General features: G+C 34.7%; 1 protein-coding gene across 1 annotated transcript; it reads right to left on the reverse strand.

Moving 5' to 3' along the window:
• Nucleotides 1-746: 746 nt before the first annotated feature.
• LOC107573523 (growth arrest-specific protein 8-like) lies at nucleotides 747-10,247 on the reverse strand. Its single transcript, XM_016259953.1, has 7 exons — nucleotides 10,042-10,247; nucleotides 9,382-9,474; nucleotides 9,056-9,253; nucleotides 8,722-8,928; nucleotides 5,543-5,597; nucleotides 2,639-2,844; nucleotides 747-893 (listed from the first exon to the last, which is right to left on the reverse strand). Exons 1-7 carry the CDS (start codon nucleotides 10,042-10,044, stop codon nucleotides 747-749), a joined length of 909 nt encoding a protein of 302 aa, XP_016115439.1. The 5' UTR covers nucleotides 10,045-10,247.
• Nucleotides 10,248-12,132: the final 1,885 nt, after the last annotated feature.

Raw genomic sequence — 12,132 nt, forward strand, 5'->3', positions numbered from 1 at the left:
CAAATTTTCAAGAGTTTTTGAATATGTTAAGGCCCCCAAAAAGCCCCGGAAGGTTGAAAAAAAATAAATAAAAAATAATAATCCTTAGGGGATCAATAGGGCCCTGCGCCTTTCTGGCTTGGGCCCTAATAATAATCCTTAGGAAAACAATAGGCCCCTGCGCCTTAGCGGCTTGGGCCCTAACTATATACAATATAACTAAATAATACATGTATATATTTATTTATAATAATACATATATATATATAACTAAATATGCGTAGTAATATGTGTAGTATAAATTACTACACTATAAATTACTACATTAGTATACATTACTGTTAATTTAGGCTAATTTGAATAATTAGGAAATTGATTTTAAAAAGTATAGTATAAAATGTTGTGGAATGTATGACTTAAGGTAAGGTGAAATAAAAGGAATTCAGAAAGTGAAAAAAAAACACGACATCTGTCATATTAAGTAAGTTGGATAAACACTTTATGACCTTTTCACAATGTTTTTGTAATGTAAGACGAAGAGACTTACATTTACACTGAAAATGATTTATACTGAGAATCTCATGCATATCCATAACATAAAATTAATTGCACATACATTCAAACCTTAAAGAATAAGTCTTTAATGTATTAGAATTTCATAAGTGTGTGTGCATGTCGTACTTTATATGTATCACAGGTTTTAAGGGTGTATACATGCATTGAGTTTGATCATTCTATTAAGACTTAACATGTTTTTCCCTTTCTTGCTAATTTGGAGCTGAAACGAGGGAAGCAGGGCCCTGATCAAGACTCTGCCCAGAACCACTTTCGAGTGGCTTAAAGTCGAGTTCTTCCACAGGGATCCCAAATGCTCGCAGCTTTGCTAAAGAAGTCTTCAGCAGGTCATTATGGGCCTGTGGATGGAAATAGACAGATACACTTAATCACGACAGGCTGTCGTCAATACATATTGTATGATATTTTTTAAATCACATGCTATTTTTAATCTAATAACAATAAATGTTTTATTCGGTAATGTGCCTGTGTCACATGACCAACTTTTAGTCATATTTCAGTGAAGATTAATTTAAGTTTTAATTTCAACATCCATTCACAAAAACAAACAAATAAGCACATTGTCATGCTATTCTAACATTATATTCGTTACTTATTTGTCTTATCTTGTTTCAGCTCAGTTCACACATTAACATTGATTTTAAGACTGTGAATATGTGCATACTGTTTTATGTGTATATGTGTGTGCCAAGTTTATGTATGTTTCAACATTTTAAAAGTGTATGTATGTGTAAGGTGTTGTCTAAGTTGTCTGCTTTTTACATTGGTGTGTGTATAATGTCATTTAATATGTACTGTTTGAGCATTCCATACTGTGGGATTACAAATTTAAGAATCTGTTTAAAATATGCTGATCCTATGTTCTGACATAGCATCACATGAAAGATCCCGCCCCCTTAAAATGTATATAAACTCTACTGTGCTGAGCTATAGTCAGACTTGGATGACTGCAGCGACGCACAGCGAGTCCTCAATAAAGAGTGACTTCTGTATGAAAGATATCCCAACGTCTCCTGGTTTCTGCTTCGACGAGGAAAAGTTTCCTACAGTTTTGGTGCCGTGACCCGGATAGAGCTCCTCACCTGAATCCAGATTGAAACTTCAAGCACAACAAAGATCTGACTACGTTCCAGACTGAATCTTTCTGTACAACCCAGGGTTGGTGAGTTCCACTCTATCCAAAAGAACCTTTAAGACCAGTACAAATGTGTTATCCTCTGCGCCGTCAGAGAAGAGTTAACAGACAGCTGTAGGGTTTGGTTAACTAAGTTATCCTCTAAAATATTTATTTTAGAGATGAAGGTTATCCTCTGTTTCGGCAGGGAAGAATTAGTTATCCTCTGTTAAGACAGGGAAGATTAACATTACGTGTTAATATTTGTAATCCTCTGGTTCGGCAGAGAAGAATTGGTCACCATCAGTTTTGGCAGGGAAGTTTAGCATAAAGTGCTAGTAAATTTGTTATTTGCTTTGCTTTGCCAAGGAAGGTTAACGGCTCTTGGTGCCTCTGCCCTAGTCTTTGAGTAGTTATGCTGATTGGATTAGGACTGTCAAACTGATTGGATTAGCACCTATGCATTTGAATGCCACTGTTATGCTAATGAGATCAGAGCTGGAGAAATTCCGGTAACGGGCTGATTCCTGTATTGCATTTGCATGCTTTGTTTAGATTGTCTCCACCTCTACTGAATGAATCCCACCCCCTTAAAATGTATATAAACTCTACTGTGCCGAGCTATAGTCAGACTTGGATGACTGCAGCGACGCACAGCGAGTCCTCAATAAAGAGTGACTTCTGTATGAAAGATATCCCACAAATAGAAAGCAGTTATTTTAAATAGTAAAAACATTTCACAATATTACTGCTTTTGCTGCATTTTGGATCAAATAAATGCTGGCTTGGTGAGCAGAAGAGAATTATTTAAAAAACATTAAAAATCTTACTGTTCAAAAACTTTTGACTGGTAGTGTAGCTTGATTGCCAGATACATAAATGTAGATCTAATAATTTTGAAGATGCAATGATGACTATGAGTTCCTAAAAACAACTTAATGAGAGAAATTCTGTAATTTGATTTTTCACCTTGAGTGAAGTGATAAGGTCCAAATTCTTGTAGACAATGTCATTGAAGTAGTTCCTGATGTCTCTGAAAGCTTTCTCATGATTCATCATCAGCATGTTGATGTGACTGTTCTTTCGTTCCTCGATCTCATGAATCTCTGTTTTGCATCTCAGTTCTTCCTCCTGCCGTAGTTTCTGCATCTTTTTCTTATATTTGGACTCAATTTCTGTGACAATATTTTCACTCCCATGTTAAATCACTAAAGCAAGTTTTTACGGTCTAGGAAAATCTCTTCACTTCCCATACCCGTTTACTTTATGCCACATAATACTGTGTTACAGTATTTAACAAAGAATATTTACTACTCATCAAAGCACTTCAAAATGTGAAAGTGAAAAAAAAGTCCAGACATATGAATTAAATTAATCACAAAAAAGTACTTTTTACTTTGAATAACCTAAATAACACATCATTAGTTGACCTGTGTCCACTTGAGATGGCTTTTTATGCAACCCCAAGTAATGCTTAATTGGGAAACGCTAACAACACTGCAGACCAATGTCCAGGTTGTATTCATGTTACACAAATGTATATGTTATAGACCACACTTTTGTAATGGTCACAAAATAAGTTCTTCATCAAATGTAGTACCAACTCTGACAGTACGTGATTTTGGACAGCACGTTTCCCTAAAAAAAACACACCTGATTCAACTCAACTCATTTTCAGAGACTTATTATCTTGTGAAAAATGTCTGGAAAATACACACAATGCACATGATGTCTGATATCACCCCCATACTCTCAATCACTACAGCCTACATTATTCCACTAATATAATAATAATAATAATTCTACATTACATTTATATAGTGCTTTTCTAAGCGCTTTACATTGTGAGGGGGGGTCTCCTCGTCCACCACCAGTGTGCAGCATCCACCTGGATGATGCGACGGCAGCCAAAGTGCGCCAGAACGCCCACAACACACCAGCTTATTGGTATAGAGGAGACAGAGTGATGAAGCCAATCATTATATGGGGATGATTAGGAGGTCATAATGGTCAGAGGGCAATGAAAAAAATAAGCAAGGTATTTTAAGTCTGCGTGTACCAGAAATTGCTACCGGCTTTACTTAAGCATTGTGACGTGTTTCCAACTGAAACGGAATATCGAATAGAGGGCAGGGTTTTATTTTAGAGCACATGCCTGGCATCTCTTGCTCGTATCAAACTAATGATTTGGAGGGGCATGGTTGAGAATACTCTTCCCAAACTATCAAACTGATATCATCAGAGAAGGAATGCCATTCCAGAGCAGAAGCAAATTTTCAGATTCTGATTAAAGATTACCAAGACAATTTTTTTTCTATGGGTTTACTTGCATGGATTATTTGTTTACCTCAAGACAAGCAATATGTGCTAACAAAGTAAATAGTTAACATTTTGATTTTAAATCAAATATGCTACATTACATATGCTGCACATCCATTGAGATTAAATAAAATAGTGTGCTGTAAAGACAGAGAGCAAAACTCAAAATGTTCAAAATGATTGAAGGCAAGTACAAGATCTGTTCTAAATTTATAATTAGCCTCTAACTCAAACACTGGTGAGTGAAATCTAACAATTTATTAGTCAATGGCTAACGATAGACATTATTTGGTCATCTATCATGGAAATTTAGTTGCATATGCGAGTGATTTACTTGCATTGTAGAGGGTTGATATAGTGCTCAAAATTAGTTCTATGCAACAAGAAAACTTAAAATTAAAATTTTTTTAATTAAAATTAAAATTTTAGCCCAGTGGTTCCCAAACTTTTTGCAGTGTGCACCCCTTTCTAGTGTTTGACACGTGTCACCACCTTACTCCAGTTAAACGCCACATTTTTAACTGCAATAACTAAATACATATATTCACTGTATACACACATTAACCTTTTTGCTCACCAGCAACTAAGATGTATTTACATAGTTTAAAGAAGCTGAAACGTAGCATGAATGCATTTACACTGCAAAATTACATTATAATATAGTTTGTTGCTATGAGATGTGCGACTGTTCTGCTGTGATCTTTGTTTGGAACTATTTTCGTTAACCAAATCGAGCAAAAACAGTCATAATGACAATATTGTACTAAAATGTAAGTCACATAATATTAACTACTAGTTTGAACTCTTGCATAAAATCAATGTCAAATTTGCAATCATACTGGTTTTCAGGGAAAACTGCACTCTCTTGGTCTTGTCATGTTGCTTAACTAGGCTATAGGCCTATGGTATAAATATAAAAACTAAATTTTTACTGCAGTATGTTTCTTCTGTGTGCAGTTTTGTTCATTTGTTTTGATTTCTCCACGAGATTGTCTCACACACAGACAGGCTGCGCAAGCCTCAACTGCCACGACTTTGTTACTGTCAATACATTATCCATTATCAATCGCCGTTTACACCAAATGTAATCAAATCTGAGTCAATTTCGGTGCTTCCCTAGTTAGATGTTTTCATCAGGTTAATTGTCCGGCCGGGCATGTAAAATTCCTTTTCACTTGCCCTTTCAAACAATCCACTTGTCACAGACAAGCATTTATGTCGAGCTCTGTTACTGTATAAAGTCAGCCCGCCAAAGTGGCTATATAGTGGCAGTGACCGTGTTCCACGCCACTGCTGAAATCCACCTGCATTTGGTAGCTTGGCAGGTGTTAATGTTAAGTCCTGACTGTATATTTGAAAACATCAAATTTCAGTTATAAATTAAAAAAAAAACAATATTACCCCCTATCTTTTTTTAGTGAGATGGATGGGCCTGCATGTTTGCACACAGATCATCAAAATAATTCCCTCGTGCACCATGGTGGTCAGTCTACGCACCCCAGTTTGGGAACCGCTGTTCTAGCCCATCCAAATATATAAAGACAGAAAATTTACCTCGTACTTGTCTGGCAAAATCATTTCTCAGAACAGTAATTTCCTCATCGTGTTTCTGTTGAAAGAGAATTTTGTTTATTTTCATTTATCTCAAATGCAAAAGCAAAAGTGTAACTGTCATTGTAATGGTAATCATTATAGCCAGGGTGCAAATTACGGGGAGGGGGATTGGGAGTAGTGTACTTGTAATATAAAGTTTACTTATATATAATATAATGGTCTTTTTGGGCACCATAAGACTGAATATAGAAAACGTTAAGATGGGTGTGCATACTGCACACTGACAACACAGGTTATTGACCTAACACAAAATAGTTTTCTTTATGTCTGTGAATATGCAGGGAAAAAAGCAGATATATCTGAGATTCAGGTATACAAGTATACAATATTAGAATACAACCCAGCGGGCACCTTGATGTCAACTGATATCAAGTTGATGTCAAATGTTAGTCAAGTCTTGATCAAGACGCTGTATAACATCATTTTAATGCCAGTTTGGACAGCAATTTCTTCCAGTGGTAATTGGGTGAAAATATGTATGGAATGCCAAACCTGACAAAATTAGAAATATATAAATACATAAATAAATATACAAAGAAATGTAAAAAAGCAAAAATAAATAAATAAATATACAAATAAATTTTATTAAATTAATTTATTTATTCTTTTATTTATTTCCACTTTTATTTATTTTCACATTTATTTGTTTCTACATTTCTTTGTCCGTAGGGTAATGATGAGGGTGTGTTTTAACTCAGGAATAGCAATCGAGCCTGAGTAGGTGAGTTGTACGTTTGAGGCCATAGTGACACAACACCTTGTGTTGTGTCCAAACAAAATACAAGCACTGTAGCCTACATGACGTGCCTGTTGATAGTGGGATGAATTAATTATTTTCCCAATTTTCCCCCGATTTACAGCCTGAACAAGTTGACGCTAGTTGCTGAAAGTCAGTGCCAGTCTATAGATTAGAATTGACAGATTCCACATAAAATCGCATAGTGTATGATGGTCACAGATAAGGAATTGATTCCATCCAGTCGGAGGATATCAAACATGTTTGATATTTTCAGCTGATTTTAGAACACATTGTTTCCATTTGTAATGCGTCTCCTAGAAACAAGGCGCACATTTCTGCATGAGTTTGTTGTGATCGGAACAACTTTAAAGTCTGGTAGTGTATGATCCTCAGTCGTGTAGAGTATGATGGCCAGTTTTCCTATGTGATTATTTACAAAGTCGGTAAGTGTATGATGCCTGGTGATTAAAATCTGCTCAGATTTTAAAAGTCGTGTAGTGTATTCCAGCCTTAAGATTGGCAATATGGCCAAAATCTTATATCACGGGTTAAGTTATTTAATATCACCCTAACTGTATTTATACAATCTAAGTCATTCATCCCACTATTAACAGTCACGTCATGTAGGCTACACTGCTTGTATTTAGTTTGGACAAAGTGTCACTGTGGCCTCAAAGCTTACAACTCGCCTACTTTGGCTCGATTGCTATTGCCATTACCCTACGGACAAAGAAATGTATAAATAAATAAATGTGAAAATAGATAAATGTATAAATAAATAAAAGAAAAAATAAATAAGTGTGGAAAAAATATACTGTACATAAAAAAGGAAATAAAAGTATAGATAATCATTTATTTTATTTTTTTTTACTTTTATTTGTATATTTATCTTTGCTTTTTTACATTTCTTTGTATATTTATGTATTTATTTATTTATTTCTAATTTTGTCAGATTTGGCATTCCATAAATATGAAGTTAATACACTGAAATTGGTTTAATGTATATGTAGGCCAATGTGTTTGAAATTCAGTTTGCATCAAATCAATGTCATGATTTAGACGTCATATTGATGTCATATGGACATCACATTGACATCTATGATTTGTGTGTTTGATTGATATATATTGCATAATATGCATTCTTTGTCGGTCTGATTAAGTTTCAAGTAGAATTTTTTCTTAACTGGGGCCTCGGACAGCATCGATTTGCCACATCTCGTTTTGAAACATGTCCCAGTGGGCAAATGATATTCAAAAGACCTGAAATTGACATCAAAAATGTCAATGTGAAAAAACAGCTCAAATATCCAAATCAAACTGACGTCAGAAACTTGATGTCCATTTCAGATCAACATACTCATTTTCTTTTTAATGTCCATTCAATGACAAAACTTTCTCTGCTGTTTAGCACCACACCTGTAGATGGCCACTAGAAGTGACGGTCTGCTTCAAAAGCATTGACAATCCTAAAACTAACCGTGACCTTGTGTGCAGCTCATGTTCTGTCACTCTCAGGTGGGTACATGTCATGTAATGTAAAACAAGTTTGGGTAACTTTTAACACTTACAAGAATGTGTTTGAAAAAATATGACTTTGTGCTACGACTATTTCTGGTAGTTTTTGTGTATGCACGGCTAAAAATGCTTTGATTACATTTACCACTGTAGCATGAGTGCGACAGTTTGGAATGTGCGTGACACAAAACCGCTTGTTTGTGTGTGAGGTTAATTCATGACACGCCGCTATTTCAAAACGGTTACACTGTCCATATATCCATATGATTTCTGCGATGCGGACAACATGGAAGGAACCACGGAGTACAGGCATAAAACCACAATTCACTGCATAATACGGAATGTCACGGAATTTGGGCAATTTTGAATTAAACAATCAGGATGTAGCCCTGCACAGCTAATCAAATTCATATTGTGATATGGACTAACGTTAGTAATTATTCATCTGTTGTTCTGCGATCTTTGTTCACAATCAGAAGAGTGTCAGAAACAATCAGTTTCTTTTTTAATTTACATTTGTATTATTGATTTCAAGTTTGTTGAATAAAACTTTTCTTTCATTGCATTGATTTTCTGTCATAATTTTGGTTGTCGAAAGAACATTAGATTGTGGATGTCAAATGGACGTTAAGTTTTTGACATCAGTTTGATTTGATTTTAAGACGCTAATGTTTGATGTTAATTTGATGTCTTGTTAAGGTGTCCGCTGGGAAGGCTCTGTCCCAAACTACACTATATTGTGTTAAAATTCAAAATTTACCATGCAATATTCACAACATTAACAACAATCTGTTAATGTTTTTCCCTTCCTCCCACACTGTGTAATTCATATCCTGATTACATAGTATTGTAATCATAATCATACCAGATGAAGGTTCTTTATCACATTCTCATTGGACAGCTCCTGCTCTTTCACGTCCACTTTCAAGCAGCACATGTCCTTCCGTAGCTGATTCTCAAAGGCAGCGTGCTCCTTTTGCAGCAGTTTGCTGCTGACAACACTTTCAGCTTTCAGCTCAGAGAGCATGTTCTGCTCTTCATACAGTAAGTGCTTCACCTTCTGCTTATAAACCTGAACAAAAACAGATTCATATCACACAGTGTTATGTTCATTATGAGCCAACACATAGTTAATCAATTATGAATATATATTGATTATGATTATATAATTAATAAATTATGAAAATAACTTTCAACACCTTAATTTCCACTTGGTGGCGCTCCTCACCCTCCTCTAGTTCACGCTCTCTGTTTCTCAGTTCACACTTTTTCTCTTCCAGTTGTCTTTTGGTGATTTCCCAAAACGTGTGGATTTTATCCCTCTCTAGTTGGAAATAGTTGCGTTCCTCTCGTTCTCTGTCCAGCTCCTCTCGCAGACGCACAATGTGCTCTTCCAACTACAAAACTCTCATGAGTTAAAGACAGATTGATAAAACGAAATATAAATGAATGGCTACCATTAACAAGGTGTTCTTGGTTTCATTATTATTAGTAGTAGTAGACTACACACATGAGAAAATCACACCTGCTCTTTAGACATCTCATCTGTGGACAAGCCATCCACTACTGTTGGAGTTTTGCCCTTTGGGGACTTGTTGAAAGATTTTCTTTTTGGCGGCTGGAATATGGACAGATAAACAGGTAAAGTTTAAAAAAGTTTAGGTCTATTGTGCTGGATACTGTACATTTCTATTGCACACGCACAGGAAACTATTTTCACATTTCCTTTATGAAAATTAACTATGGTTTTGTTCAATTAAAAGTGTAGTTTTTAAAAAATTATTATTACCATTTGTATAACCACAGTTCTACTACAAATACCATGGTTAAACTATAGGCCTAGTTAGTGTAGCAAAACCATGGTTAATTTATGATTACACTTTATTGGATTTTTTATTATTTATTATTGTAGTAAAATCATGGGATATATTTATATACTATTAATGTATTGACACAACAAAAATAATATACTGCAAGGGATACATTCTCTATTTAGCGGAAATACAGTTTGTAATAAACATATTTTATCAGACTTTACGTTAGCTTCTAGTATAGTAATAATTAGTCGATAAACTAGCGTCTCACCCACCAACAACAGCGATACTGAGCCACATTTATTTATTCTCGCTGAAAGTTCATCTGACAATAAACGCACAGACGGCATGATTTAAAAACATTTGCTTACCATTATTTGTGAAAGCGTTTATCATCACCTCAAATGAAAATAAAGTGTTTTTTTCGCTTCACACGCTAACACTACTAAACAATGGTTTCCTAGCAACATGAAATCTCTTCTTCTGCCGGTGCTGCTGCTGCTTCTTCTTCTTCTTCTTGTTTTACTGTGGATCGGAAACAAAAAGTGCATTAACGCCACCTATTGCCCAAATGGACCATTGACGATCGTCCTACATGAACATCAACAACTTAACATAACATCCGATTTAAAAACCCACATAAGGGCTTAAGACTTCGTCCAAAATCAATAATAACAAAACTTTATACACACTCACTATATTAATTTAAACCTGTACTTTTCAGATAGCCATTGCAACATTAATAATGTACTATTTTTACCTGCCTAGACTTAGTAGATTTTTAAAAATGTATCCTGCATCTGGATTTAGAAGATTTTTGTAAATGTAATGATGTCCTTTCCTCACTAGTTCTTCATTTTAATTATTTATTTCAACTGTATAGTTCCTGCAATGCATTATAACATGTTAAACTAACTCATTAACTCCACATCCCTCACAGACATGTTGGATGCTTAACTTATTAAGCACATGTTCAAACCTGTATCCAGAGATGAAAATGTATTTAAAATAATTTTTCCTCTGTGGAAAAATTAACACAAATACAAAATACTGCGTGGAGAAATGTATTTAAATACAAATACAGTATTTTGTATTTTGAAAATACACAACATACATGTGAAATTGGCCATTCAGTGCAGGTATCCCTAGGCTGAAATCTATCTGGACCAAACAAACACACATTTCGATGTGTACAACTGCTTAGAAACTTTTGTTTTTATTTTACATACCTCTTAGTTTATACCTCTTAGTTAAAGTGTATTTTGTTGTATATAAAGTTTATTCAAATTAGAAAGTTTATTTAAAATGTTTTTTTTTTTTAGAATATTTAAATAGCATTTAACACTATTTGCTCAAAGGTTTTTTGTTTTAGTTTTTTTTACGAACAATAAAACCAAAACCGTAAGATTTTTTTTGTGGTGAACCATTCATCAGTGTCTTTACAAATTAAATTGTTGATGTCACGGAATTTGGGCAATTTTGAATTAAACAATCAGGATGTAGCCCTGCACAGCTAATCAAATTCATATTGTGATATGGACTAACGTTAGTAATTATTCATCTGTTGTTCTGCGATCTTTGTTCACAATCAGAAGAGTGTCAGAAACAATCAGTTTCTTTTTTAATTTACATTTGTATTATTGATTTCAAGTTTGTTGAATAAAACTTTTCTTTCATTGCATTGATTTTCTGTCATAATTTTGGTTGTCGAAAGAACATTAGATTGTGGATGTCAAATGGACGTTAAGTTTTTGACATCAGTTTGATTTGATTTTAAGACGCTAATGTTTGATGTTAATTTGATGTCTTGTTAAGGTGTCCGCTGGGAAGGCTCTGTCCCAAACTACACTATATTGTGTTAAAATTCAAAATTTACCATGCAATATTCACAACATTAACAACAATCTGTTAATGTTTTTCCCTTCCTCCCACACTGTGTAATTCATATCCTGATTACATAGTATTGTAATCATAATCATACCAGATGAAGGTTCTTTATCACATTCTCATTGGACAGCTCCTGCTCTTTCACGTCCACTTTCAAGCAGCACATGTCCTTCCGTAGCTGATTCTCAAAGGCAGCGTGCTCCTTTTGCAGCAGTTTGCTGCTGACAACACTTTCAGCTTTCAGCTCAGAGAGCATGTTCTGCTCTTCATACAGTAAGTGCTTCACCTTCTGCTTATAAACCTGAACAAAAACAGATTCATATCACACAGTGTTATGTTCATTATGAGCCAACACATAGTTAATCAATTATGAATATATATTGATTATGATTATATAATTAATAAATTATGAAAATAACTTTCAACACCTTAATTTCCACTTGGTGGCGCTCCTCACCCTCCTCTAGTTCACGCTCTCTGTTTCTCAGTTCACACTTTTTCTCTTCCAGTTGTCTTTTGGTGATTTCCCAAAACGTGTGGATTTTATCCCTCTCTAGTTGGAAATAGTTGCGTTC

This window comes from Sinocyclocheilus grahami, unplaced genomic scaffold (assembly GCF_001515645.1).
Source record: "Sinocyclocheilus grahami isolate Dianchi unplaced genomic scaffold, SAMN03320097.WGS_v1.1 scaffold1967.1, whole genome shotgun sequence".
Taxonomy (NCBI): Eukaryota; Metazoa; Chordata; class Actinopteri; order Cypriniformes; family Cyprinidae; genus Sinocyclocheilus; species Sinocyclocheilus grahami.